Source organism: Pipra filicauda, unplaced genomic scaffold (genome assembly GCF_003945595.2).
Source record: "Pipra filicauda isolate LSUMZ 115617 unplaced genomic scaffold, ASM394559v2 scaffold717_size297095_pilon, whole genome shotgun sequence".
Taxonomy (NCBI): domain Eukaryota; kingdom Metazoa; phylum Chordata; class Aves; order Passeriformes; family Pipridae; genus Pipra; species Pipra filicauda.
In genome coordinates, this window is record NW_024104884.1 from 138,257 (window position 1) to 165,362 (window position 27,106).

General features: G+C 45.7%; 1 protein-coding gene across 5 annotated transcripts in view; it reads left to right on the forward strand.

Annotated features, from left to right (window-relative positions):
- Nucleotides 1-22,728, forward strand: part of CHCHD3 (coiled-coil-helix-coiled-coil-helix domain containing 3) — a 139,919-nt gene extending 117,191 nt beyond the window's left edge. For 3 of the 5 annotated variants that reach the window (XM_039389215.1, XM_039389218.1, XM_039389217.1), the window contains 2 exons: nt 17,310-17,445; nt 22,027-22,728. In XM_039389215.1, coding sequence (XP_039245149.1) covers nt 17,310-17,445; nt 22,027-22,053 — 163 coding nt within the window. In that variant the 3' untranslated portion in view covers nt 22,054-22,728. The remainder of the gene's footprint in view (nt 1-17,309; nt 17,446-22,026) is intronic. The other 2 variants (XM_039389216.1, XM_039389219.1) reach the window with 1 other exon arrangement.
- The last annotated feature ends 4,378 nt before the right edge of the window (nt 22,729-27,106 follow it).

A 27,106-nucleotide genomic window follows, 5' to 3' on the forward strand; every position in this document is an offset into this window, starting at 1 on the left:
TAAGCTGCCTTCGCTCAGCCAAGGACGATGAGCTCAAGGCAGAAACATCCTGAATTAATCTTTCCTCTTACAAATACAGCCAGTATTTGTGGTGCTTTGTCAGGAAACAATCATTTCAGTGCTGTTTGCCCTGCTGATGCTGTGGCTGGCAGTAGGATTGAATTATTTTGTCACGTGTTCCAACTGGGGACGGACGATCCCGAGTTACTCCTGACATCCCGTGGAGAAGCGTAAGCTGTTCATAAATTAGTCTGGGAGTGCCCAGGATTAAATACCACCAGCTCAGCTCTGCCCACAGGGCTTTTCACAGCTGCAGAGCTACTTGAAGGTCTCATTTCTCTTTCTTTCTGCTCTTCCACCTCTTCACAAACAGCTGTGCTGACACCGGGAGAGTTCCTTATCCTGATTTAAGTGGTGCTGTTGACTGAGTTCTGACACGTTACACTCCACAAGCATCATTTTGGAATGTTTGTTGTGGTTTTTCTTTTTTAAATAAACCAGAATCTGGTTTATTTGCTCAGTTCTTTCAGCCAGGACTTGGTCCTGATGGATTCACCCGAGGGCTGTTTTGGGGCAGAGCTCATTCAAGGAACGTTTGACTTTGTTCTGCGACTTTGTCCAAGGGATTTTGTTTTCCCCGGTGGTTCCCTCAGCTGGTGAAACACTTCACATCCTGAATTCCTTAGTCATGGCCTTGGACTGGAGAGGCAAAGAAGAATTAGGAATTTCTGCCTTTCTGCAGCTCAGCTTAGAATCAGAGAACCACAGAACATTTTGGGTTGGAAGGGACCTTCAAGATCACCCGGTTCCAACTTGATGAAGGGGCCTTGGAGGTCACAGTCCCCCCTGTCTCAGTCATTCTGCAGCCTATAAACATACAGGAGAATATCCCTTGGACAACTTTAGAAAATCAAAACCCTATAAACCCTTTATTCCCTGGGTTTACCTGGGAAATGATGATCACTTCATACGTGGCAACGTTGGTTTCCCCTCCGGCAACGCAGACATTTAACTTTCTCCCTTTGATCAGTGCAGTCCATTAGGAGGGAGGGAACTCAACAGGGCTGGATGAAATATTAATTGTGCACTTTTTAGCTGGATGCAAATTCCTTCCGAGCAAAGTGGGAGCAGGGGAGTCTGGCACAGCATCCCTGTGTTTCTCTGTCAGACAGAATCCTGAGTCTGTGCGTTTTTGTCGAAATATCTAATTAAAATGTGAAATGCAAATGTGCTTGTTTGGTCAGCAGACAGGTTTGAAGCACTGACTGCGTTTTTTAAGAGTTATATCAACTTTTAAAGTCCATTATTCAAAATTCAGAGAGCACATTAATGAAGAGAACAAGACAATACTCTCTGTGTTTGCCATAATCTTTTTTTCCCCTTTTGAGAAATCATGGATACGATACATTCATTAAATCTCCCTTCAGGCTACCACCAGTTTTACACACAGTTGATATACTTTACGGCCTGGAATGGAGAAAACAATCTTTAAATTAGTTTTAGTAGAGCACGAGGTCATGAGTAAGATTTTTTTAATTTTATGTGGATTAATACTTAAGGTAACAAAAGATTTTCTGGGAGGTAGGACAGGTGGAGTAGGACAGTTTTTGTAGGATATTGTTAGGTTGGGATAACTGTAGTAGGATAACTAACGACTGTAGGATTGTTATTGTAGGATAACGAGGGGGAATTGGAATTAAATGATCTTTAAGGTCCCTTCCAGCAAAGCATTCGATGATTTTATGATCTGAAGGTCCTTTTCAAGTGGCTCTGGTTGATGTGTTGGAAGGGGGGAAGCACATGCTCATGTTTCAGCCACTGTAGGTTTTCTCTATTTGCTTGCCGAGAAAATGAAGTAATTTTACAGAACTCCTTTATGAAGTCAAGTGAGTGAAACTCTCCCTTCACACCTCAGTGGCCAAGAGTTAAATTGGTGTGTTTTGTGTGCTGGGAATCATCCGAGTCCCCTGGATATTGATGGATGTTCTCATTAAGGACCAGGCCTCGCTGGCTGCAGTTCCAGGGCAAGGAGCTGCTCCTCATGGCGTGGTTGGAACATCAGGCTCTGCCCTGGGACATCTGGCTGCCTCCTCCCTCCCAAGGAGGAAAGCCTCTTGTTTTAATGCTTAAAGCAATCCTTTGTTGGGATTTCCCACAAACACGACTCGGTGATTTCCCCATTACGCATTAAAGCCAGGAAGGTTAAACACCCACACCCCCAGTCTCTTCCTTTTTGTTATTAATTTGTTCTGTATTTCCTAATCTTTCGTGGCTGAGATTTACAAATACCTTTTCCAAGGATGTTTTTAATGAGGCCGAGCCATCTGTGGGATGAAATCCTACAAATCTCACGGCCCCCAGAATCGAAGCTCCCTCTGGGGGAACAGAAGCTTTGTTTTGCAGAGCTGTTGGGGGGGGTGATTTTTTTATTTTTAAAGGAAATTCACCTGTTCCTGGCTACAGGGTGAAGAATGAATTACCAATTACCTCCACATGTTCCAACATGACACTTCCCATTGCAAGGAGCTTGTAGTGTTTAGTCAGGGCCCCCCCTGGCTATGTCACCATCCACTCCAAAACCACAGGGTGGAAAGACAGCACTCCTTGATCAGGCAGTAATATTTGGGGGAGGGGGGGGAGCTGCAGGGAGGGAGGTCAGTGCCACAGACCTTTGTTTTCCCATCAGAGCTCCTGAACAAGATGAAGTGATCAAAGCAGGATGCCGGAGCAGCGGCAGGATCTCATTACTTTGGAAGCTGCTGGGGCTGCATCAGGAGCTGCTGATTTACATTCACAGCACCTCCACTGCAGCTCATTTGCTGCTGCTTGTAATTAACCACTTCTTCCCCCTTTTTTTTTAAAATCCCTTTTCCAGTAGTTTTGAGCTAAATCAGGAAAAAAAAAATAATAGACCACAGTCGTTCTGTTCGGGCTCCACCTGAGGGAAATCCCGGCGGTAGAACCAAAATGTACATTAAACATTTGGGAAATAATATCAGATCCTGTGCTTTGTTGCAAAGGGCTGTCAGAGCCAGCAAATCAGGCTTGTAAAAATAGTATTCAGATGTCTTATAAAGTATATGGAATCACAGAATGGTTTGAATTGGAAGGGTCCTTAAAGATCACCCAGTTCCACCCCCTTGCCATGGGCAGGGACACCTTCCACTCTCCCAGGTTGCTCCAAGCCCCATCCAACCTGGCCTTGGACACTTCCAGGGAAGTGTTAAGCTTCCCTTGATACCTCCTAGTTCACATGAGATTAGTTAAAAAAGTAAAACTTCAGGTTTTGTGAGTAAAAACTGTTACTGGACTTGCAAATGGTGGCGTCTGGCAAGTGTCTTGCACCTCCCTCACTCCAAAAAGTAAAATGGTGTGAAAGGTAAAATGGTAAAAAAAAGCCCTAATGGTACAAAAATACTTAATTTAATTATTCTACTGTGGGAAATAGGTAAGATTTTAGGAGCACAGGTAGGCTCTAATAGCTGTTCTCTGAGCAGAGCTGTGCTTGTAATTGCAATTTATCTTCCAGTATTGCTTTTTATCCTACAAGTTGCTCAGGGCAGCCTGAGTTGGGTGAATCTCCACCAGATTTGGACCTTGGTCAGGGTTTCAGCACAATGTGTGGTGTCAGGCCTGGGAGACACAATCCTTGTACTTCCAACACCCATCCAAGAACCAGTTGTTGGTTCTTATTTACATTTTTAAAATCAAACCCTCCTTCTCCAGTGAGGAGCAGCAGAAATGCCACTGGACTGCAGTTTGGAATTAAGTGGTTAATTACTGCCATTTTTTTACACAGACTTCATGCAAAGTTCTTCCTCTTACAGTATATAATACATATATATATGTATATCTTCTATATATGTTTGTGTATATGTATTTATATATAATGTATATTATATTTTTATATAATATATTTATATATCATGTATTTTATATGTTTTACATATATGTGTGTGTATATATATGTATGTATTTATATTTTTATATATATTTGGGTTGGGTTTTTTTTCAGTGAATTGGTTCAGGTCTCATTTACAGTAAGAGTCTCTAACTCACCAAACTTTTGGTTTCCATTTTAATTAGAATCAAGCAGTGATATTTTGGCTTTCTATGTTGATCCTTCAGTAGCATTTCCAGCATAAGATAATTAGGGATTTTTTTTTTTAAACTATAATTTTGTTTCTTAAGCAGTTCTGTTATCCATGAATTGACCAGGATACCAGAATGTACATTTTTGACCAGGGCAGCAGCAGGAATCCTGCTCTCCTGAGCTTTACTACTTCTTTCTACCCCCAGACTTACATCAATTCTACTCCTTTGATCAGGGAGAATTTGTCATTTGATAACTGAATTATAGGCACTGATTGCCTTTTATTAATGTGACCATTTTGAAATTATTTCCCTGAAGTTACCAAGCCTTGTAAAAGAAAAAAAAAAAAAATCTTTCTCTTTTTAGCTTGAAATTTCCAGATTTTCCCAAGCTTTTCCCAAGCTTTTCCAATGGGCATCTCTAAAAAAGTCAGTTCATGGATCCAAAGGCAGCTCTGCAGCCACTCACAGACCACCTGTGTCACTCTACACAGGCTCCTGTCCTGTACAGGAATTTTTTCCCTGCATTTTCTTTAACTTTTGCCCTGTTATTCTCAGTATTCCGCTGTGAAAAATGCTAAATTATTCCCTGAACGTGCAGTTGGATTCTTTGCATGGCGATCCCTGCCCTTTTAAAGGATGAGTCCTGACATCTGTGGGAGAAAATGGTCACGAAATCACCCAACCAGCTTTTTAAAGCCTTTTGCAGTGCCTGACAAATGCTATTTCCAATTTTCTTGAACGGGAGCTTCGTTCTGAAGCAAGTCCAGGCTCTTCCTGCTGGTTTTTAGAGGGGATTTCCCAACTATTTGTGGTTTGCTTGGGCATTTTTGGCTTGTAGAGATGTGACCTGATATTTATGTTCCACTTAGAAGCGTAAAACCCACACCACCTTCTAACCTTAAAAAGAGTATTAGAAGACACAAATAAGAGAAATAATAAGAGAAATTCAGGAGAATTTCTTCCCCAGGACAGTTTATGGAGCAGTAAAGCATTAGTGGTGCTGTAGATCTGGAGGATCTATAACTGAAATTGGAGGACTTGTCAGTGTTTAAAACCAAAATAACCATAAAGGCACACTCTGTATCACTGTGCTCTGCCTTCCCATTCATCTGCCAGGGATATAAAATCCAAGTGTATCTGGAAACATTTTAAAGCCAATGTTTAAACCCGGGGAAGGGAACTGAGGGAAAGAGATAAAAACTATATTGTGTCTCTTTAAGGCCCCGCTGGAGCACCCTGTGTGGGGCTATAAACCTGAGGAAGATGGACTGCCCTGCCAAGGGGGGTGTTGAGATGGATAATATTCCCTGCAAATGCTGGGGATGTGTGTTACTGGAAGCAAAGGAAGATCAGGACAGGCTTTATAGATCTGTGTGTGATGACAAACCTCTGTGCTGTGAGGGCAATCCCGCTCCGGCAGGGCTGAGGAAATGCAGTCCCTTCTCTTCCATCATCCCCTTTCCCCTGAGTAGGTGCAGCAGTTTGGCCCAAAAATTGTTATAACCCTCTCAGTAAATTAAGTCACCATCAATGGGGTCAATGTGGGTTTTGAAAGCGGGTTGTTTATTGATAAATTCAGCGTCGAATTCGGGCAGTTCACTGGTTGTTCTGTACTAAATGTTTTGCCTCCTTTGTGGGAAGGTGAAATTCCACCATCACCCTCTTGTCGTGGATAACATTGTAAACTAATTGTTTTCAAATAATTACAGAATAGTTTGGGTTGGAAGGGACATTAAAAATTATCCAGTGCCATCCCCTGCCACAGGCAGGGACACCTCCCACTGTCCCAGGTTGCTCCAACCTGGTCTTGGACACTCCCAGGGATCCAGGGGCAGCCACAGCTTCTCTGGGAAACCTGTGCCAGGGTCTCCCCACCCTCCCAGCCAGCAATTCCTTCCCAATATCCCACCTAACCCTGCCCTCTGGCCCTGGGAAGCCATTCCCTGTGTCCTGTCCCTCCCTGCCTTGTCCCCAGTCCCTCTCCGGCTCTCCTGGAGCCCCTTTAGGCACTGGAAGATACAAAGTAATACAGATCAGACATTCCCCCTTCTTTTCCTTAGGAGGATGTGTGTACTACTGAAATAATAATTCAGTGTTTAGTACAGAAATAATAGTTATTAATTCTGTTGGGGTTCAGTGCTTGAATGTGAAATTCCTCATCACAAACATCTCTGCGAAAAGGAACGACTGAAATACTGATAATTTCCACTTCTTACTAGAATCTCCTGAATGTGATACACATTTCCCTGGATTCTTTATATGTGAAAATTCCTATTGTAGGAATATACATTTGTCAAGCTAGACCCACTCTAAAGTGGAATCATTTTGTTGTATATAGAAAGAAATGAGAAAAGCAGCTATTTCTTCCAAACTTCCCTTGCCACTTAGCATGGCTCCAAAGGCATTTAGGAGCTCCCTTAAGCCCCTGGGTTGCTCCTGTGCATGCATTAGGGAGAGACTTGGTGTAATATGGAACAGACTTGCCATATCATGGACACATTTATGAAGATTGATAACAGCCAGGGCTCTGTGTTAACTTTTATTGTCAAACAGGCGGCGGGAGGAACTGCCTGGTATTGCTTTTGCTCTGATTTATGAAAAGGTTGCTGCATGAAAAAGACATCACATAAACCAGCTCTGCTGGCAGGAGCGTTATAAAATAGGGTTGTAAGTAGAGCAAACAATAACTAACTGTAATTATGTTCATTATTGTCTCTCTCTGAGGTCCCTGAACCTTTCTGGGGGTGGCTGCGCTTGCTCCCACCTTGGCTTTAAAGTGGACTCACCTTTCCCACGTGTGGCATGAACAGGATCGAATCCTGCTGCTTTCTAGAGGCAGCACCCCCAAAAGAGACCTTTTTTTGTTTGTGCCGTGGCATGGAAGAGGTTTAAAGTATTTATTTAAATTACACCTGTTTGCAGAATGCCAAGAAGAGGAGGAGGAAAAGGCCTGTAGTAAAAAACACTGTTCCTCTTACAATTTCCATCACTGATGCATTTTCCCCTAAATTGTCATTCTTCTCCTGCAAGGATTATTCCACACTGTGTTGTATTTAGACCCCTCAAGAACAGAACCAACAATCCCAGCAGGATGGCAAAGATCACCAGTTTTCATGTGCAGATGGCAAGAGGATTCACTTTCTTCCTCTCAGCCTGGTCCCATCCTTTGTAACGAGATGAGCCCCAGCAGCAGCAGAGTTGAATTCTTCAGTCAGCAGCAATTAGCAGGAAAACTTTCGTGAGAACCAACTGAAATCAAGGGGGGCACGACCTAACTGGGAGAAATTGTAGTGGTTAATCTAAAGTTTGTCAAACTTGAGCTGCTTTAACTTGAAAGCAGCGCTCTCCCAAACTACCTGGAGACCTTGGCAAAAGGAATAGGAACTTGAAAATCATCTGTGCCGAGGTTATAAAACACAAGGCATCAGAATGACTTGCCTGGAATCAGAGTGAAGCTCCATTAAATAGCCCAGTGTCTAATTAATGCTGCCAGAACAGAGAGTGTGAGGAGAGACCTTTGGAAGATCTTTGTGAGCTGGCAGAGAAGTTTCCCTGCAATCCCCTCTGCCTGCTGGTGTTAAACTGCTCTCCAGGTACCCTCACGGAATCATGGAATGATTTGGCTTGGAAGGGACTTAAAGCTCGTCCACTGCCACCCCCTGCCATGGGTGGGGACACCTTCCACTATCCCAGGTTGCTCCAGCCTGGCCTTGGACACTTCCAGGGATCAGCCACAGCTGATCTTCCAGGGGCAGCCACAGCTTCTCTGGGAAATCCATTCCAGTCCCTCTCCACCCTCCCAGCCAGCAATTCCTTCCCAATCTCCCATCTAACCCTGCCCTCTGGCCCTGGGAAGCCATTCCCTGTGTCCTGTCCCTCCACGCCTTGTCCCCAGTCCCTCTCCAGCTCTCCTGGAGCCCCTTTAGGCCCTGCAAGGGGCTCTCAGCTCTCCCTGGAGCCTTCTCTTCTCCGGGGGAACATTCCCAGCTCTCCCAGCCTGGCTCCAGAGCAGAGGGATCCAGCCCTTGGAACATCCTCTCCATCCTGTCTTTTCACAGTCCGAGGAAAATATTCAGTGGTGATGTTCCAGCAGTGAAAAATTATGACATGGAAAATAATTTGAAAAGATTAAGAACAATGAAAAAATATGAATATTATGATTTACAGCTCATCTCTCTGAGTCAGTTCACGATTCTTTCGTGGTCAGAGGTGCATTTTCCCTGCTAATACTCTGAAAAGGACCTTGAGGTCATTATGTTTTAATATTTCTATGACACATGGTACAAGCACATTAAAACCAAGATATGTTACAGCAAGGTCCAGTACCCACTTATTATCAGCGTGTTCTCAGGGTGATTATTGCTCTTTGTTGTATTTGATGACATTTTATTGTTGTTGCAGCCCTGCTGATTGTATTTTATGAAAAGGGTGGCTCATCCTCATCCCAGTCTGGGATCTAGAGAAGCACATGTGACCTTTGTGGCTTATCACAGTGAACCCAAGCCTTTTTTTTTGTTAAATAACTCGATGCCCAAATGAAAAATTGGCGTTTATTCCATCATCTCTTAAGATTACAACCTTCAGTCCCCTCAAATAATCATCACCCACTGCTGATTGCTTTCTCTGGATGCCACTTCTGCTCATAATATCTCTTATTTTTCTGGTCAGTAAACAGGGCTTTGGGCCTTTTATAGCTGGAGAAGATAGTTAAACATATATATTGCTCTAGAGAGTAATATTTGGATAATAATGTGCCACAAGTTACTGTCTTGGTGCTGAGTGGGGTAGTTGACCTTTGCTGTAGATGAGAAACGTGTCTCCTTGTTAAAACACGTTATTTAGCACCTTTATAAAGGGAAAACTGGCTGTTTTTTTTCTTTTAGTGCAGCAGCTGAAGGTGCTGTGAAGGTTTTATGGCCACAGTTTTGGGATGATGGTGTTACTCAGGCGTTTCCAAAGCCTGCAGTGAGTTGTAGCTCTTGGGAGATAAGTGGCAGCAATAAATCTAGAACGTGGTTCTCTCCCAGGGGGTTGGTTTATGCTGCTTATTTTATGGGGTTTTTTGGGTCTGTCTGCATGTTCTTTACACACACAGTGATGTAACATTGCCGTGGAAAATTTAATGTGGGGACAGGGGATAAAATTAACATGGATAATTTAAGTGGATGGAACCGTATATTTCTGGCGCCTTCCCATAGAAGCAGGTTTTTAAACTGTTGCAGGATTAATCTTTCCTTTAAAAATTAGACACATTACATTGTATTTTAGTATAGTTTGTAATGGTAGTTAATATATCCAAGCAGTCCTGGAACTGAATCTGTGAGAAATGTCAGCCAGAGCATCCAGTCAGCTTTTCCAAAGCCTGGATCTGCCTCCCCATGAGCTGGAGCTGGAGCTGAGGGGAGACCATTGATTCCCCTGCTTGCACCTAAACCTTCAGAAAACCCCCCCAAAAATCCTTTTTAATGTTTAATAGTAAGAAAGGACAGCACGTGGTGATCTTTGACTCGTGTTCCCACAAACAGCTGAGCCAGTGGAATCTTGCCAGGCTTCATTAACTTAAATTTTTTTTTTGGCTGGAGTAATGAGGCCAAGCACATGAAAACTCCCCAAAATAATTTGTGGTCTGGATTTACATTTTTGAGGCTGGAAAGGCGAGCGTTGGGATGCCGGTCACGTTTGCCTGGGATTGGAGGGGTTTGCTCCATCCAGACAGAGCAGATTGGACTCTGGTGCTGGGAGTGGTTTGGGCTGGATGTGTCTGAGAAGATCATTCTTTGTCTCTGAACCTGCCAAGCTGGGTTTGATCGGTGCAAGACCAAGTTATTTCTATGTATATAATATATATACATATATATATGTAATATATTCCCCTGCTCCTTCCAGAGTTTCTTCTAATTAAAGACTGGAGTTGCTATATTATCTTTTCCACACTGTAGAAGTGTCCATGCCCCTGTTAGAAGTAATTTGTATCATTATCATCCGTGTGATTGTTTATTTTAGGATCCTGCTATTCCATTAAAAACTGTCCCTCGAGCTAAAAAGAAACGTGCATCCTAAATTTGGGTAATTCCAACACGCAGCTGCAGGGACCAGCTGTGTGTGAGGTACAATTGTGGAATAATTGTTGGTGTATTTGGTGGTTTAAGGGGTTTTTTTTCTTTTTTCTTTTTTTTTCCTCGGGGAGGGGAGTTTTATAAACAAATGGTGGTTTGGGATAATGGAGGTCAATTCATATCAATTTAAATGAAAGTGTTCAAGCTGATTTTGTCTGTCAGGGTTGGTGGGAATCTTGTCTTCTTTTCATGGCTTGCTCCTCAAGCTCTTTGGAGTGGTCAGAGATGTCCTGTGATTGTTGGGCAACAGCTGGGAGTGGGTTTTTTAGGAACACTGTGCAAATGAAGGAATTATGCAGTGATACCATTTTACCTGCAAACAAGTAGTGGAGTGGGGCTTTCCTGAGCCAGAAGTTGCAGTTTTGGTTATAACCTCATGATGGACTCCTCAAACCTTACTCTATGATTATCTTCTGAACCCAAATGTGCTTGGGATGAGCCCAATATCCTCCAGCACCGAGTACCAGCTTCTCATTAGCTGTCGTTGGGAAAAGATTTGAATTATTTTTTTCATTGTAAATCTGCCAGAAAAACTCTCTGGCTGCCCCTCTCCTGGAATTTCACAGATCCATCTCGTGTTCACTCGTGGTTGTCCTCCCCAAGGCTGAAGAGATCCAGTCCTAATGCAGTGTCCTAAGAGCCTGAAGATTTACCTTGGCAACTTGGTCCTTGGTCAAATTAGGATTCACAGCCAGGAAATCTTTTCCTGATCCTCATCCTACTTTCTCCCTCTTGCAAGCCGCAGCCCAAGGAAGGGTTTAAGAAAGTGGACATGCAAATGTGGAATTGCTCAGTTTGAATGGTTTGGGTTGGAAAGGACATTAAGGATCGGGTCATTCCACCCCTGCCATGGGCAGGGATGCCTTCCCCTAGCCCAGGTTGCTCCAGCCTGGCCTTGGAGACTTCCAGGGATCCAGGGGCAGCCACAGCTTCTCTGGGAAATCCATTCCAGCCCCTCCCCACCCTCCCAGACAGCAATTCCTTCCCAATATCCCTCTGGCACTGGGAAGCCATTCCCTGTGTCCTATCCCTCCATCCCTTGCCCCAAGTCCCTCTCCTGCTTTTTGAAGTTCTGTTTGCATTTATTTGCTTAAGAATTAAGATCATCACTTCTCTCTGGGAACCTCAGAGGTTCTCCTTCCTCCCCTCCTGCAGGAAATAAATTCTTGCAACACAAGCAATTGTTTCCATTTTGCTTTTGCTAAAAGCCGAGCCGGTATCTGACCACCTCACCAGGTGTTTTTCCAGGTGGGAAACATTCACTGGGTTGAAAGCAAAGCCCTCTCTAAAGGTCAATAGAACTACCTGCCAGTCTTGCTTGCTAAACCAGGCTTTTGTCAACATATTGAACTGGGCTCGGTGCTCCCCAGACATAATTAAATGTCTGTCTTCACGCACTCTGTGTGTGTGAATATGCTGGAATGGGCCTTTCCTCCCCTTCTCAGCTCTGTCCCTAAATTCCAAAGGTCAGGATGTTGGAAGTAGATCTTTATTTGCTTTTAAGAGGGCTGGGTGAGAGATGAAATAAAGGAGAGGATGGCAAACATTTACCTGGGATTCTGTGGGCGCTGGGATTTCGGGAGGAAAAAAAAATCTAAAGATGACACGGGGAATATTAACACCGGACTCGATCAAAGGTGCAGTAAGGTGTATTTAAACCTCTAAATAAGTCATTTATTTAATATTGCCGCAGAGATTTTGCATTTTCTGCTGTGGAGCAGAAACCACTGTGGTTCTCTGCCATCATCTCATCACGGACTCGTTAGGAAAATTCTTGCTTTTACACCTTTTGGAGGAGTCACACTGCGCGTTCAGGCGTAAATAAAAGCAAGAATCAGCTCTGCAGTGCTTGATCTTTTGCTGGCAGCACTTCCCACACGGTGGCTGGGAGGGCTCTGTGTGGGCACAGCGTGAGCAGGGACTGGTTTGTGCCGTCGGTTGTGGATACCCAGCAGTCAGAGCTGTGTCGTTCCTCCCAAAATGATTCCGAGAGGAGCAGAAACCGTTCGGTTTGTGCTCTGCGTGTTTCACAACGAGTCGTCACCTACTTCATGTGCGAAGAGAGACTTCAGAAATCATTTAATATAAAGAGTAAATTAATGTAAAAACTAAAAATAATGGCGCAAGCAGCGAGAACCTTCATTACCATATTGCCCTTTTGTCTTTTTTTTCTCCTGTTATCTTGTTTTGCAACTGTTTTCTCTATGACAAGCCAGGCTTGGAAATTCTGTCGGTGGCGATGCTGCTGGAAGTGGCTCTTTTTGGGGGAGGCAATTTTAAAAAAAAAAGCAGAACCCACTCAGCAGCACCTTTTTGTGTCGTGATGGAGGGTCCAGCTGCCTGGCTGCTGTTTCAGGTGTGTCACACACGCTTCATCTTTGAGCTGACCTTCTCTCTGGGTCTCCTCAGCTGGAGGAGACGTTTCTCCCTGCAAAAGATCTCAGATCTGGCCTTCCTTGTCCATCTGCTCAGCTAAATCCATCACTGCTTGGGCTGCCAGTGACTGCAGTATTGATTTTGTAGTTATTTTCTCCCCCCTGGCCATGAGAAGTGAAATCTTGCCCTGACTGTATCAGGTGAAAGCAGCGCTGAGATTCTCCCAGATCCACAGAATCTCCTTTGGTCCTGCTGCTGGTTTCCCCATCAGTCTTGTCCCACTCAAGTCACACTTTGAAGCCCAGTAGGTCCCTTCCCTGCTGTTTCCAGTTCCTGATGTACTTTCTTCCTGAAGGACTTGTGATGCCACCTTCTATCCCTGACTCATCCCCTTTTCAAACTGCCCAGAGAAACTGTGACAGCCCCATCCCTGGAAGTGTCCAAGGCCAGGTTGGACAGGGCTTGGAGCAGCCTGGGATAGTGGAAGGTGTCCCTGCCCATGGCAGGGGTGGCACTGGATTGTCTTGAAGGTCCCTTCCACCCCAGCCCATTCTGTGATTCTGTGATCAAGTAATTCCACGTTTTCATGTGCAAAGTTATGCACATCCTTAGACCCTTTTCTTGGGCTTTCACCCTTTCACTCTTTCTCAGAAGGAATTTCTACTAGATGTCGACAGTGTTAATTGATTAAATTCCTAGAAACCCCTCTGAAAATCCTCTTGGCTGCTCAAAAAGCACTTGTAAACAATTACACTTCACGAGCTGCCTGTTGTGAGGGTGGGGATTTGCCTCAGTTTCCTTTTGTTTCACCATCTGTTTGCATCAGTTTGTTCTTCCTTATCTTTGTGTGCGTTATAAGAACATTGGGAAAAGAAACATCTTCCTTCTTTTTTTTTGCTTTTTATTTTGTATTCTGCCAGCACTGCTGGGGTCTCCTCTCCTACATCAGTAGGACTAAATAAACCAGGTCAGGACATCACCTCCAGCACCCTCCTGTGCCAGTGCACTTGGGGCTAATTGGTAGTACGTTCATTTGCAGGGTTTTGTTTCAGAACTAAGACTTCCCTGGGCACAGCCACGTGCTGGGGACCATCCCCAGATTGTGGTTTGGATGTGCTGAGAGCTGCCTGTTTGGAGGGGAGGGCAGGATTTGGCCTCGAAGAGCTGCAGGTTGTGCTGTTGTTTTGGACCCAGAGGATCCGTGTGGTCTCTTTTATTTAGTACTACAGAGGTAGCCCGAGATGCTGGGGGTTACACAAATAAAATCAGATGCCTTTATAGGTGTCAGCATTTTAATGAGGAATTAAATTAAGCCCTGGGTGCTCTGCCCATCTAATGGCACTATTTTTCCCTCGCACGCTGCTTTTTTGTCGCTGTTTCTCCCCCCTCCCCATATTTTACGACAACTGCCTCAAGCCCTGATCTGGTGGGATTGTGCCAGATACCTGCACAGCTGGAAGCTCATCAGCCATTCAGATTCCTTCAGTCAGGATGTCAGTTTTATCACAAAACTCGCAAAGCTCACCGTGGTGATTTCCAATTTCCTCTTTAGTAGACATTTTGTTTGAATGCCATGAAGGGGCTCCTTCCCCGGAGCCCCCAGGAGCACAATAAGCTATGCTCTTTGAGAAGAGCCCAGATGACTACAAAGTTCCCTTCATTAAATTTTCTTTTCATGCTTTAGCATAGAATATTTCTTTTTTAAGGCTTCTCTCCCTCTCTCTGGTTTTCTTTTGTGTTTTCATCTTATTACCTTTATGAGGTTGTGTGATGCATCAGCTCGATGGGAAAGGGGGGCATGGGGCTCCCTCAGAGGAGGTTTATTCCAGCACACAGGAATATTTGAGGTGCTTGAGGAGCAGCTGGGGAAGGGGGAGCAGATCAAGTAATTGTAAACTTAATAAAAACACGTCGTTCCTAACGTGCCATGTGGCTCAGGCTGCTGCTCATATTGACTTTTGCTTTCAGATTTCGGGTGTGTTGATTCTGTGAAGGAGTTATTGAGTTGCACTGAGTGGAGATGGAAATCTGTCAGCCTTCCCTGGCACTCCTGCTGCACTCCCACACTTCGTCTTTTTCCTTCGGTTTAGTTGTGAAATCCCCAAGCAATTAAACAAATAAATACAGTCGTGGGGCAGAATCTTATTTATTGACAGCGACTTTTTACCCGGGCAGATAGTGGTTGGATGAGGGGAAACGGTTTTAAACTGAAAGAGGGGAGATTTAGATTAGATATTAGGGAGAAATTCCTGGCTGGGAGGGTGGGGAGGCCCTGGCCCAGGTTGCCCAGAGAAGCTGTGGCTGCCCCTGGATCCCTGGAAGTGTCCAAGGCCAGGTTGGAGCAAGCTGGGATAGTGGAACTCCCTGCCCATGGCAGGGGGTGGAATGAGATGCTCTTTAAGGTCCCTTCTAACCCAAACCATCCTGTGATTCTGTGATGACACTTTCCCTGCCACATGTCCCAAAATACAGATCTCCCTCTCTCAGGACGTAGGATAGTTCAGGGAAGGGAATTCCTGCTCCAGGCAGGGTCAACTCTGACACCAGACCCAGTTTCTTTATCGGGTATTTAAAACCTCCACATTTTACAATAGATCCCACATAATTTCTGGGTTTGTACTGTTTGCCTTTTTTTACAGGCTTTTTCTTCAATCAAACCCCACACAGCCTTAAATGCTTCTATAAAATGACCCTTATTCATAGAACCACCCAATGGTTTGGGTTGGAAGGGACCTTAAAGATCATCTCATTCCACCCCCTGCCATGGGCAGGGACACCTTCTACTATCCCAGGTTGCTCCAAGCCCCATCCAACCTGGCCTTGGACACTTCCAGGGATCCAGGGGCAGCCACAACTTCTCTGGGCAACCTGGGCCAGGGCGTCCCCACCCTCATAGAGAACAATTTCTCCCTGATATCCAATCTAAGGATTAATTGATGTAATCATAGGGACTTGAGGAAGTTCCTGTTAGGGAGATATTCCATTCCCCTTTGAGGAGTTTCCCTGGTTTAGGCTGTTTCTGACCATCCACCTGAGAGTCCTGTGATCCGTCACCAGCGGGAATCAACGGCAAACCCTGTGGTGGGGTCACCCTAAAGCACGAGGGAACCTTCTTTCCCCAAGGGTTGATCCAGCAGCACGTGGTTTCTGGCCATCCAATGCCAGGAAATAATCTCATGGAGTGCTTTCCCAAAAGTGCAAGTGGTGCATTAGGGGGGATGTAACAAGCCCAGCTCGGATCGATATGGAGACGGCGCTCGCCCTCGACGGAGTGATCCAGGAAAATGGGCTGAGCTGACTTGGAAGGAAATGGACTTGCTCACTTTGACTTGCACCAGGTCTGCAGTGCCTGGAAAGGACAAAGCTGAGAGCACGTTCCCAAAAATCACCTAGGAAGAGTCACAGCATGAAAACAAGTGACTGAGGGGCAGCAGATGATGTGTCTTAGGGGGCTCTGATATGTTGGCAACGTACAGAATCCATGGAAGCGTTCAGTTAAGGGATAATAAGTGGATTTTGGTCACTAGTGAGAAAAAAGCAATTGAAAAAGCTCTTTAATGTGGGTTAGAGAGCCCCCCATTGAAATTGCTCTAAACACATCGACAGAACTTATGTAGCAATTGTCCAGCAGCTCATTCCCTTCTCTCCTCACCTTTATGTAAGAAGTCACTTTAAAATCACTTGTGAATAAAGGCACAGCAAGGTTTACTCTGGGTATTTTTTGTTAACTCGTGGTTTATTGTACTGGTTTATCAGTTCAGACCAGGGTTTCGGGTGTTTAAAACGAGCTCTGGTTCAGTTGGGTCTAAATCATCACCACTGGGAGTGTTATGTCTACAGAGAGTCTACATGGTGCTTCCCCTCTCGTTCTCCACCCCAGCACAGACCTTGCCATCACCACTGTGTGTGCAGCAGCGTGTGGTTGTACATTCTGATGCCTCCCAGGCTTTTGAAGTGCGTGCTGGTATCAGCAGAGGGGGGATTAAGGGAAAATCCTCCTCCGTAAGAGCCGACAGAAGTCTGAACTCGGAGATGGTGCGGTGTGTGAGCACCTGGGAGCGCATTTAAATTCTGCTTTAGGCCTTTCACAGATGTAGGGTAATGAAGGAAAAGAGAAAGGGGGATGTTTTCTATAGGTACATACTGTAAAATCAAGGTGACTTAACATTGCTTTCTTCTAGCAGAACGTCTCGAGTGCTTGTCAGGAAGTCACTTCCCCTAAGGAGCAGCGTTTGTGCTTCGTGTTTCATTTCCTTATCATGGTAAAATAGATCTGCCTTGGCCAATCAGCAAAATAAGGCTCAGAATCACAGAATGGTTGGGGTTGGAAGGGATCTTAAAGCCCATCCAGTTCCAAACCCCCTGCCATGGGCAGGTTCACCTTCCATTATTCCGGGTTGATCCAAGCCCTGTCCAACCTGGACTTGAGCACTTCCAAAGAAAGAAATTCTTCCCTGTGAGGGTGGGGAGGCCCTGGCCCGGGTTGCCCAGAGAAGCTGTGGCTGCCCCTGGATCCCTGGAAGTGTCCAAGGCCAGATTGGATGGGGCTTGGAGCAACCTGGGATAATGTTGGGGTTGGAAGTGGATGAGCTTTAATGTCCCTTCCGACCCAAACCTGTCTATGAATCTATAATAATAATAATAATTTTTTAAAAAAGAGTTATGTCTTTGCCGAAATCCTTTTGAGCAGGAAGCCCTGAAGTTCTTTTCTCTGTTCCCCAGGAGATACGAGTCTCACCCCGTCTGTGCTGACCTGCAGGAGAAAATCCTCCAGTGTTACCGACAACACGCTCGGGAGACCCTGAGCTGCTCTGCCCTGGCCAACCAGTACCTGCGCTGTGTCAACCACGCCAAACAGGTGAGCTGGGCACTGGAGAAACAGGGAATGGTGGAGAGAAGGAAGACTATTGGATTGTAAGCATTTCCCAGTCTGTGTGTTCTCACAAACTCCGTGGAGACCGCTTGGACTTCGTTGAGCTGCTCAGGTTTCCATCCCTTCCCTTGGGAAGCTGTTGTTTAGTTGCAGGAGCTGGTGCTGTTGGCAGATGTTTCCTGCTATCTGCAGTTTTAGCAGTAAAAACAAGGGGGGGTTAAACTACGTGGTACTAGTTGTGAGAAATTAATGGATGTCTCAGAGATGGGTCATCAGTTGGAATTCTTCCTTTCTCCTGTTTTATGTTTTCCAAGGGTCTGATACTGCCCTTTACCTGGTCTTGGCCTCCTCTGCTCCATCTTTTTAGGGCATGCAGATTAAAACCTTTATGCTTTATTAGTGCAACATAAAGGAAGTGATAGTAATATGCACACAATATATTAAAAAGAAGCAAAAATTTTGTCGTGGTTTGAGACCCCCAAAAATCCAATTTCCAAGTCCAAGCCCCCCCCTCCCACAACTCACCCCAGTGTGAGAGGGGTTTTCCAGACACAACACAAGACTCAATGTGGGGATAAGGGAATTATATTACAATTATTACACAAATAAATATTATAATACATTATATACACAATCCTAACTACCTCTCCTATGGTAAAGCAATATTTACATTGGATCAGGTCTCTTCTCCCTCCAATAAAAGTCCAGAAGGGAAGAAGGAAAGATCCTTCTTTTAGATTTAGATTTACTATTTAGATTTCTAAATACTCTTCTTTTTCCCCAGCTTGCATCTCTCAAACACAGAGATGCATGTGTTGACCTCAGCCGTGTTCTCAAACAAGGCAGTTGGAAAAGTGCTCGCAGAGCATATGCAGGATGTGTAAAAAGGGCTTAAAGAAGTCTGTTGATCTTTATTCCTGCTAAAACCTGTGAGTTAATATTTGAAGACGTGCAGACACACGTTCTAATGTGTCAGCAGAGACCCAGGGAGCACGGGCTGGTGTTTGAGCCTGGTAAGAATTGCCATTGGACTTGATTCTGCCCGTGCAGAAAAGCAGCGAGGCTTTGGCTGGGGTGGTTCTCCGTGACCTCTCTGCTGTCACACTGCTGCAGTCCTGCATTCCTGGCAAAAAGGATTCCCAAAATCCTGCTGGAGTTGAACACTGCTCGTGTTCTGGTGGTGTCCGAGGCGTGGGAGGAGGCAGCGGTGGTGGGGAAGTGCCAAAGCTGTTCCTCAGCCAGGGAGGTCACCCTGTCCCCTTCAAAGTCACCTCCTTTAATTAATCCTTGGGGATATTTGTTGTCCCATCCCTGGAAGTGTCCAAGGCCAGGTTGGATAAGGCTTGGAGCAGCCTGGTTTAGTGGAAGGTGTCCCTGCCCGTGGCGGGGGGCGGGACTGGATGGGTTTTTGTTCTCTTCCAACCCAAACCATTCTGGGATCCTATTCCTGCCCATTTTTTAATGCACCAGGCTCCTTTTTTTTTAGGGAAAAGGCCAGTGAATAATATTAGAATCATGGAATCACTTAGGTTGGAAAATATCCCTGAGACCATCGAGTCCAGCCATTCCTCCAGCACTGCCAAGGCCACCACTGACCCCTGTCCCCAAGTGCCACATCCACACTTTCAGATCCCTCCAGGAGTGGGGACTCCACCACTGCCCTGGGCGGCTTGTTCCAATGCCTGACCACCCTTTCCATGAAGAACTATTCCCTAATATCCAATCTAAACCTCTCCTGGCCCAACTTGAGGCCATTTCCTGGTGTCACCTGTTACTATATATCAGGTTCTTATGTGCTGGATTAGATTTTCACCGAGTTTTCCAGCATCTGCAACACTTCATTTCCTGCATTTATAATTTTGTATCGTTTCTTTTAAAGTAACTAAAAGAAATTGGATTAATTACTGATACATGTTTAAGCTCTTAACTAGAGTTTGTATCTGATAGGAATTTTCTTCAGAAGGCTGTGATGAGGAGGAATTAATTCACGTTCAGGAGGTGCAGGAAAAGGAAATTGCATAAATATGAGCATTAGGTTTTTGAACCCTTCCAAACACCTTTCTTGTTGAAGATCTTTAAGCAAGCCTGTCAAGTAGTTAAAAGTGTTTCCTAAATGTTTCTTATTCTGTTTCACACGTGCTTCAAGATGAGAATTGAGAGGGTTTCTCTTATGATAACAGAGAAGGAGAAGCCTTTTGTGATGGAAATATTTGCAAGCAGGAGCAATTGTTTTTCATAATAAGCATCATTCCTCTCTGGCTCATCCTCCCCGTGCTGCAGCTGTAATTGTAATTATTTTCACTCTGTTTGCCCACAAGTCCGGGCAGTTACTTGGAAAATAATTCCTGAGCACTGTTATAAAATACTTCAAAATTACCTTCTCTTGGTTGGGAGCCAGGGGAGGGGGATAAATTGCAGGTTCAGAAATGAAAAAGTTAACTGGCACTGGCTTACAAGAAACAAAGGAAGAGGAAAATTTGCTAGAGGGAATAGAGCAAGATATTGAAAACCAAATAAGTTACTAATCCGATTTCCTGGCGGTGAGTCTGGGCACTTGTGCTCAGGCTGAGCACACTCTGTGCTTTTCATAAATTGAATTTATTGACTCCTCTTTCTTCCCTATCTTGCTTATAATTATCTCCCCCTTCTCTTCTGTGTGCTCCTTATTTCTCATCCTGTCTGTAATCTCATGTCTCTATCTGTCCTTTTCTCCCCTTCTTAGAAAAGCCCAGAGAGTTGTTAATTCAGGGGAGTTTGACACATTGTTGTATCTTCCCTTGAAATCTTTTCCCAAAGTCATGAGAAGCCAGCGAGATGAATTAAACTCCATTATTAATGTTTGCATTTTATTATAATAGTAATGGAGAGGAAAACTCACCTAATGGAGCCATTAAGGGGAAGATATTAGGATTGTATGTGGCATTTATTTGTGCTGTCAGGGCTGAATTATCTCCACCCAGACCAGTCACTGCACTAATATGGACCATCCAGGGGCATTTTAATCACTTATCCCAGTTTTCCAGCCACTGATATGGACAATGTGGCTGTTCAAATACACATTTTATGGTTTGTTTGTTTTTGTTTTTTTTTAATATTCCCCCACTCTGGGCTACGAGATGTTCTAATTCTTACATAAAAACAAAACTGGTTTATGGTTTAATGAATCTGTGCAATAATTTCCTATAAAACCATTGAATGTCAGAGGGATACAAGTCTCTCTGCAGGCAGGTGAGATTTAAAAATACTTCAAGGAGCGATACCAACAGCTGCTGGTGCCTGACAGCCTGGCTAAAAAACATTATCCTTCAGCCTTGTAACCACTATTTGAATTTTTGGGGTGGAGGGATCCTTTATCATGCCCCCTAATCAGAATAAACCCAGGATTTTAGCCTCATCCTCCAATATTTTTAATGGATACCACTTTCCAATCAAGCAGAAAAATACGTGAAATTAGTGTGAGCTGAAATGCCACAAAAAGGCCTTGATTTTTCATGGCCCTCATTTAACACAGCCCTAATTAAAGGAGGTTTATTATGGACCAGGTTCCCTCCACGGTGTTACGAAAAAACCCAAGGAAAATACCTTTAATACATTAATTTGTTAGGTGGTGTTAAATGGCAAGGGTCAGTAAAGAACACTAAACCCTCCCAAAAATATAGATAAAAAAATATATAGATAAAAAAAGTATAGACACTTGAATCAGCTGTTTGTGGGTCTCCTGTGAGATTTCAAGGTTTAAATTTGGGCTTGTTCCTGACACAAACCCCAGGGATTATCAAATCCCTACCATTTCTAACAAGGGGATTCATAATTCCTGTCTTCCTTGTTTTATGGGTTTGGTAGGGAAGAACAAAGTTTACCTTTGTCAGTCTTGGAGTCCTGTAGTGAACAGAGATGGTCTCCAGCAGGTCTTTGTGTCTGGCCTGTCAGTGTCCTGTTAGATCATGGAATCTTGGAATGGTTTGGGTTGGAAGGGTCCTTTCCAAGTCATCTATTCCAACCCCCTGCCATGGGCAGGGACACCTTCCAGCAGACCAGGTTTCCTGTCCCTGGAAGTGTCCAAGGCCAGGTTGGAGCAACCTGGTCTAGTGGAAGGTGTCCCTGCCCATGGCAGGGGGGTTGGAACTAAAGGATCTTTTAGTTCCCTTCCAACCATTCCATGATCTGTGGTTCTCTAATGAAGCCCAAGATCCAGGATACATTTCCCCCAGGCTGTACTTGCTGGGAATGGGATTTATCTTATTGTAAGGTCAGATGGTTTAATTTCCTTCACAGCCACAGCACCAGAGCCATGACAGCATGAGGAGGGATGGAAAGGGCTCATTCCTGCCACTCCTCAGGCCTCCAAAATCCCTGCCCAGTCGAGTCCTCAAACAGCTTCGTTGTGCTCCCGTGACCTGTCCCCGTCAGGGTGTGTTTGCCCACAGTGTTCCTTGTTCTGTATTTTTATTTAAAAGAATTGCAAATCCCAGGATGGAATTGTAGCCAAACTTCAGGGAATAACTTGGAGTTACTGAACTAAAGTTTCTCCCTCTCTCTTCCCCTCCCCTGTGACCCTTTCTGCAGCAGAGCATGCTCGGGAGAGGAGGATAAAGGCACTGTCCAAACCAAGCACAAGACCATCAACTAATTTCAGCAGAAGAGCTTCGTTTTTTTTTTCTTTTTCGCCCCAAGAATGATATGACAGCCCATTTGCAGGGCACACCAGTAAAGGGAAGAACTGGAAGAGCCATTTGAAGAGCAGGAGCCATCAGGGCTCAATCAGCGTGACCATTTGAAAAGCCAAGACCTGGATCTTATTACGTCCGAAATCGCGCGTCCGAAGATGCTGTTCCCTCTTAGCAAAGCCCACTTATTGGTGATTGAAGGAAGGGAGAAGAAGAGAACCTTTCACTGACATTAGAAAGGGGAAATATCCTTCAAATGCTGCTGTTTCATTGTGGAATCTCCTCGAACATGACTCGCTGGCAAGGGCAGGGGTTTGTAACTCTTGGAGCGCCGGGACGTGGCGGTTCTTTGCGAACGACTCGGGGCTTTCCTTGCAGTGTGTGATTGTCAATTGTGCTTTAAATTATTTCACAAATTATGTAACTTAATGAAGCCTCTCTCTCCAGGCCTTCTGCTGGAATGGTGTTAATGATCCAGCGCTTCAGGTGTGACAATGGCCTTTATTTACGGGAGGTGGTTCTGTCGTGCTCCTCACTCGTATCAAGAGCTGACAGACCTGCCTCGCTCTGTACCAACAATAAATCTATTTTATGCACAAGATTGGGGCTGCAGTCTGTCTCTCTTCCCACCTCTCAGAGGCTGATGGTGTTCCCTCTGCTGTGTCAGTCGTGGTTTTCCAGCAGATGTTGTTGCTGGAGCTTTAAAGCACAGACTTTGATGCAGGACCAGCCTTGGTCTCGGGAGCGGTGCTTGCACGGGACTGTTTGCCATCACAGCAACCTAAAAGGGATCCCACAGGATGGTGTGTTGTGATTTATCCACCACTTGCCTTCTTGGGAAGTCCTTGTGAATGCAGCACCACAACCTCTTGTTGCCCAGAGAGGTTGTGGACTCCCCATCCCTGGAAGTGTCCAAGGCCGGGTTGGATGTGCTTGGGGCAACCTGGGATAGTGGGAGGTGTCCCTGCCCGTGGCAGGGGGTGGGACTGAGTGGGCTTTAAGGTCCCTACAATCCAAACCATTCTGGGATTCTATGAAAGGACACAGAGCCCCTAAAACTGCAACCCAGCTTTCTGCAAGCACCCAGTTTTTGTTCAGACAACAACTGCCACATTCACTGTACCAAGCAATCTTAGAAATTACTTTTTACACAGCAGTAAAAGTAATAATATCAAAGGAGCAACATGGCCAGAGCCTTCTGCTATTTATTTACCTGCTCTGCTCCTCTAATTGGCTGTGTTGGAACCACATCCTTCTGAACAAGTGCGAGTGCACTTGTGGGTCTCATTTATTATTCATTCAAAATATTACCGGTGACTCTCCTAATTATCAAGATGCTCTGCGAGTGCTGTTTAATTAAGGTTTTATTTTTTTATTTTTTTTTTTTTAATGCTACAAAAAGAAGCTGGGCTTTTTATTACGTGTGGAGCAACTGCAATATCAGTAGGAGAGGAGGATCCTGGAGTTCAACTTCAGGTGCCAGGTAAACTGCTGGAGAGAAACGATGGGGACACAAGCGGCATGTTTACACGGCGACTTGCTGTAGCGTTTACAAATCAGCTAACTCACAAATTCTTCCCTGTAATGTTCTCTTCTGTAACAGAGAGCCAAGAAGTTGGCAGACCCATTCTTGCCAGACTTAGGATTTGGCAGAGAAACGCAGCACAGAGGAAAAAAGCAGACGTTTTCCAGGCCAGATGATTCTGTAGAACCGGGAGTGTCAGGAAGGAAGGTCTCTGTTGCTGCCAAATGTTTATTGGTTTCCCATCCTGACAGCCCTGAGCAGTGGCAGTCAGTCCTGCTTGCTTTGTTCCAACTGTGTTTCGGGCTTCACTGGAGATGTTGTGTTCCTTAAACATCCTCTGTGGCGGCGGTGGCGGCGTCTCCAGCGCCTGTGGCTGGAGCTGGGGGGATGCTGGTGGTGGCAGACGGGGTGTGGACGTGAGAACTGTCCGTGTTGTGGCCAACTTCTGCCTTTAAATCACAGCAGCAGTTCTGGGCCCTTCACTTCGAGGAAGACATTGAGGTTCTGGAGCGTGTCCAGAGAAGGGCGGTGAAGCTGGGGAGGAGTGTGGAGAGTCAGTCACAGGAGGAGAGGCTGAGGGAGCTGGGGGGGCTCAGCCTGGAGAAAAGGAGGTTCAGAGGGGACCTTAGTTCACTCTACAAGTCCCTGACAGGAAAAGGGAGCTGAGGGAGGTCAGGCTCTGCTCCCATGGAACAAGGGACACGATTAGAGGAAATGGCCTCAAGCTGTGCCAGGGGAGATACAGGTTGGACATCAGCAGGAATTTCTCCATGGAAGGGGTTGTCAGGCCTTGGCAGGGGCTGCCCAGGGAGGTTTGGAGTCCCCAGCCCTGGAGGTGTCCAGGGAAGGCCTGGCCGTGGCACTCAGTGCTCTGGGCTGGGGGACAATGTGGGCATCAGGCACAGGGCGGGCTCTGTGATCTCGGGGATCTTTTCCAACCTCAGTGGTTCTGGGAATGTTTCTGGAGTGAGCTTCAGTTCACCACCTTGTCTGCCTTTGCCACCTCTACCTCTGTGTCCCTACATCCTTGTCCTTTTGTCTGTCTTTGGCTCTCCCCTCCTCCCTAGTTGCTGGTTAGGGGCACCGAAATCTTAAAAAAAACCCCAAGAAAATGCAAGGATTTTAAATATGGAAAACCTTTGGGGTGGCTTCCCAGCTCCTCAAAAATAACCAGCTCTAAGATTGCACACTGCCAGAGTGAGCATTTGAACTCAGCCTGGTGGATGCTGCTCTCAGAAGGGATGATGGGGTTGATATCCCCAGGGATGACAGACGAGGGCACCTGCCCATGGCAGGGAATAATTTCGGATGTTCTCCTTGGTCATTCACGAGCTCTGATCAGCTGTAAGCGAAGGGTGGTGTTACCCAGGGGTTTAAATGGAAAAGCAGGATTGTAACAGCTAAATCAAAGCTTTTCATTGTTCTTTGCTCAGCGGCTGTGGAACAAATCACAGAGCTTTCAGTGGTGTCACAATAATCACTGCTCTGCCACTCTCGTGTCGTTTGGCAGCGTTAAGACTCCTTCAGACTCCAGACTCCCTTTCCTCAGGAGTCCTGTGTGTCTGACACACTTCACATCACCTGGCAGAGCTGGCTTTGGGCTTTTTCACCCTATCCCTGCATCACAGTTTTTAGCAGACACTTGGAATTAGCTTTTCCAAGTGGAAATGGCTGTGGGTTGGGATAAATGTTACAGCTCAGCTGGTCACTGCTTTTTCCTCTTCTAGATCCTGTTCCCTTCTTGAGAGGATGTAAAGAGGCAAGTGTAGTTTCAGGTGGGGTTACATGTCATCTCTCAAGCTGAGGAGGTGATGGATGGGGCTCTGGGCACCCTGCTCTAGTGGAAGGTGTCCCTGCCCATGGCAGGGGGTTGGAACTGGATGATCTTTAAGGTCCCACCCAACCCAAACCATTCTGTGATTCTGTGATCCTTTCCTATCCTTGTTTTGTCCTTCCCAAAGTAACTAATTCCAGACAATATGCTCTGCAAACAATTCCAGGAGCTTCCTCCCAGCTGTGGAGTTTGGGAAAGGCAAAATGATGATTTCCAATGTTTTCTTTATGTGCACCTTTGCCCCATCCCTGGAACTGTTCAAGGCCTGGCTGGCTGGGGCTTGGAGCAACCTGATCTGGGTGAACACATCCCTTCCCATGGCAGGGAGGTTGGACCAGATGACCTCTAAAAGTCATCCCAACACAAATGATTCCTGGTTCTGTGATCTTTCTCCTCTGTGAGCACCCACAGATCCCAGACCAACACCAGCTGTTGATCACAGCAGGTCCCTCTGGCGCAGAGCGAGGCCCCTTTGCTTCCCGAGCAGCAGGGCCAGAGAGACTGGAGGGATGCAAAGTTTCTTGCCCAGCATGTCAAATCTCATTTGCAGGACCCAGAAACCATCAGATGTTTGTCCCACCAGGTGACAACAAACTGCAGCTCCCCTGCCCAGGGTCAGTCCTGCTTGATGGAGGAGCGGGTGCTGCCAGATAAAACCAGACGAGGGTTTAGATTTGGGTGTCTTTGCACTTGAAGACAAACAGCTGCAGGTGGGAATTTTGTAACCTGATCAGTCCTTAATTTGCACAATTTGTGTTGGGCTGACACTGTTTTGGAAGTTGGCTGAAGACACAGGAGAGGGGACGTGGAAGGAGAGAGCAAGAGAGGGTGTGTGCAAGGCGGGCTCTGTCCTGCAGCCAGGAGACTCCTTTCCATGTTCAGCCTCTTCCATCTCTTCCTTGGAAACCCTCTGCAGGTCAGGACCTGCACTAATGACACCAGTTGTGTTCCTGCTTTACACACTTCCTGAGGAGCTGGGGGCTGTTTCCAGGGCTCAGCACCCACTGTCACACTGAAGTTCAGGAGAGCAGCGAGTGACTCCCAGACCCATCCCTGGAGAGCCCGAGGCAAGATTCAAATAAAGGTCTGGAAAATGAAAAGGGAATAAGGTTGGAGAAGTGAAGCACATTGACAGTGATGTTCCAGCTGGGTTTGGCTGGGTGAACACCAGCTCTCTGTTGGAGAGGAATGTCTGTCATCTCAACTCTCCTTCCAGGTTGCTCTCAGCTGCTGTTCCCATCGTGGGGAGAGGTGTCCAACAGGGCCTGGGGGCAAGTCCACCTTTAATTTGATGACCAGCATTCATCAGCCGAGGAGCTGGAGCAGAATCCAGCCCTCCCTGGGGAAGAGGGAGATTCCCTGGCCGTGGTCTGAGAGGACCAAGGTGTGAAGGGTCCCTGGGCCTTCAAGCCATTGCTTGAGGTTCCCCCAGGACAGGAGGCACCGAGCCAGGGCTGCTCTGCAAGGATGTCAGCTCCACGTGAACAAAGACACTGGGTAATTAGAGAGGTAATTAGTTTGGTAATTACTAAGGTAATTAGTTTGATTCTCTCTCAAGCCAGTAACTGCTGGGAAGAGAAGGCTCAGCCCATGGTGCTGGAGGGAGCACCTCGAATTGCT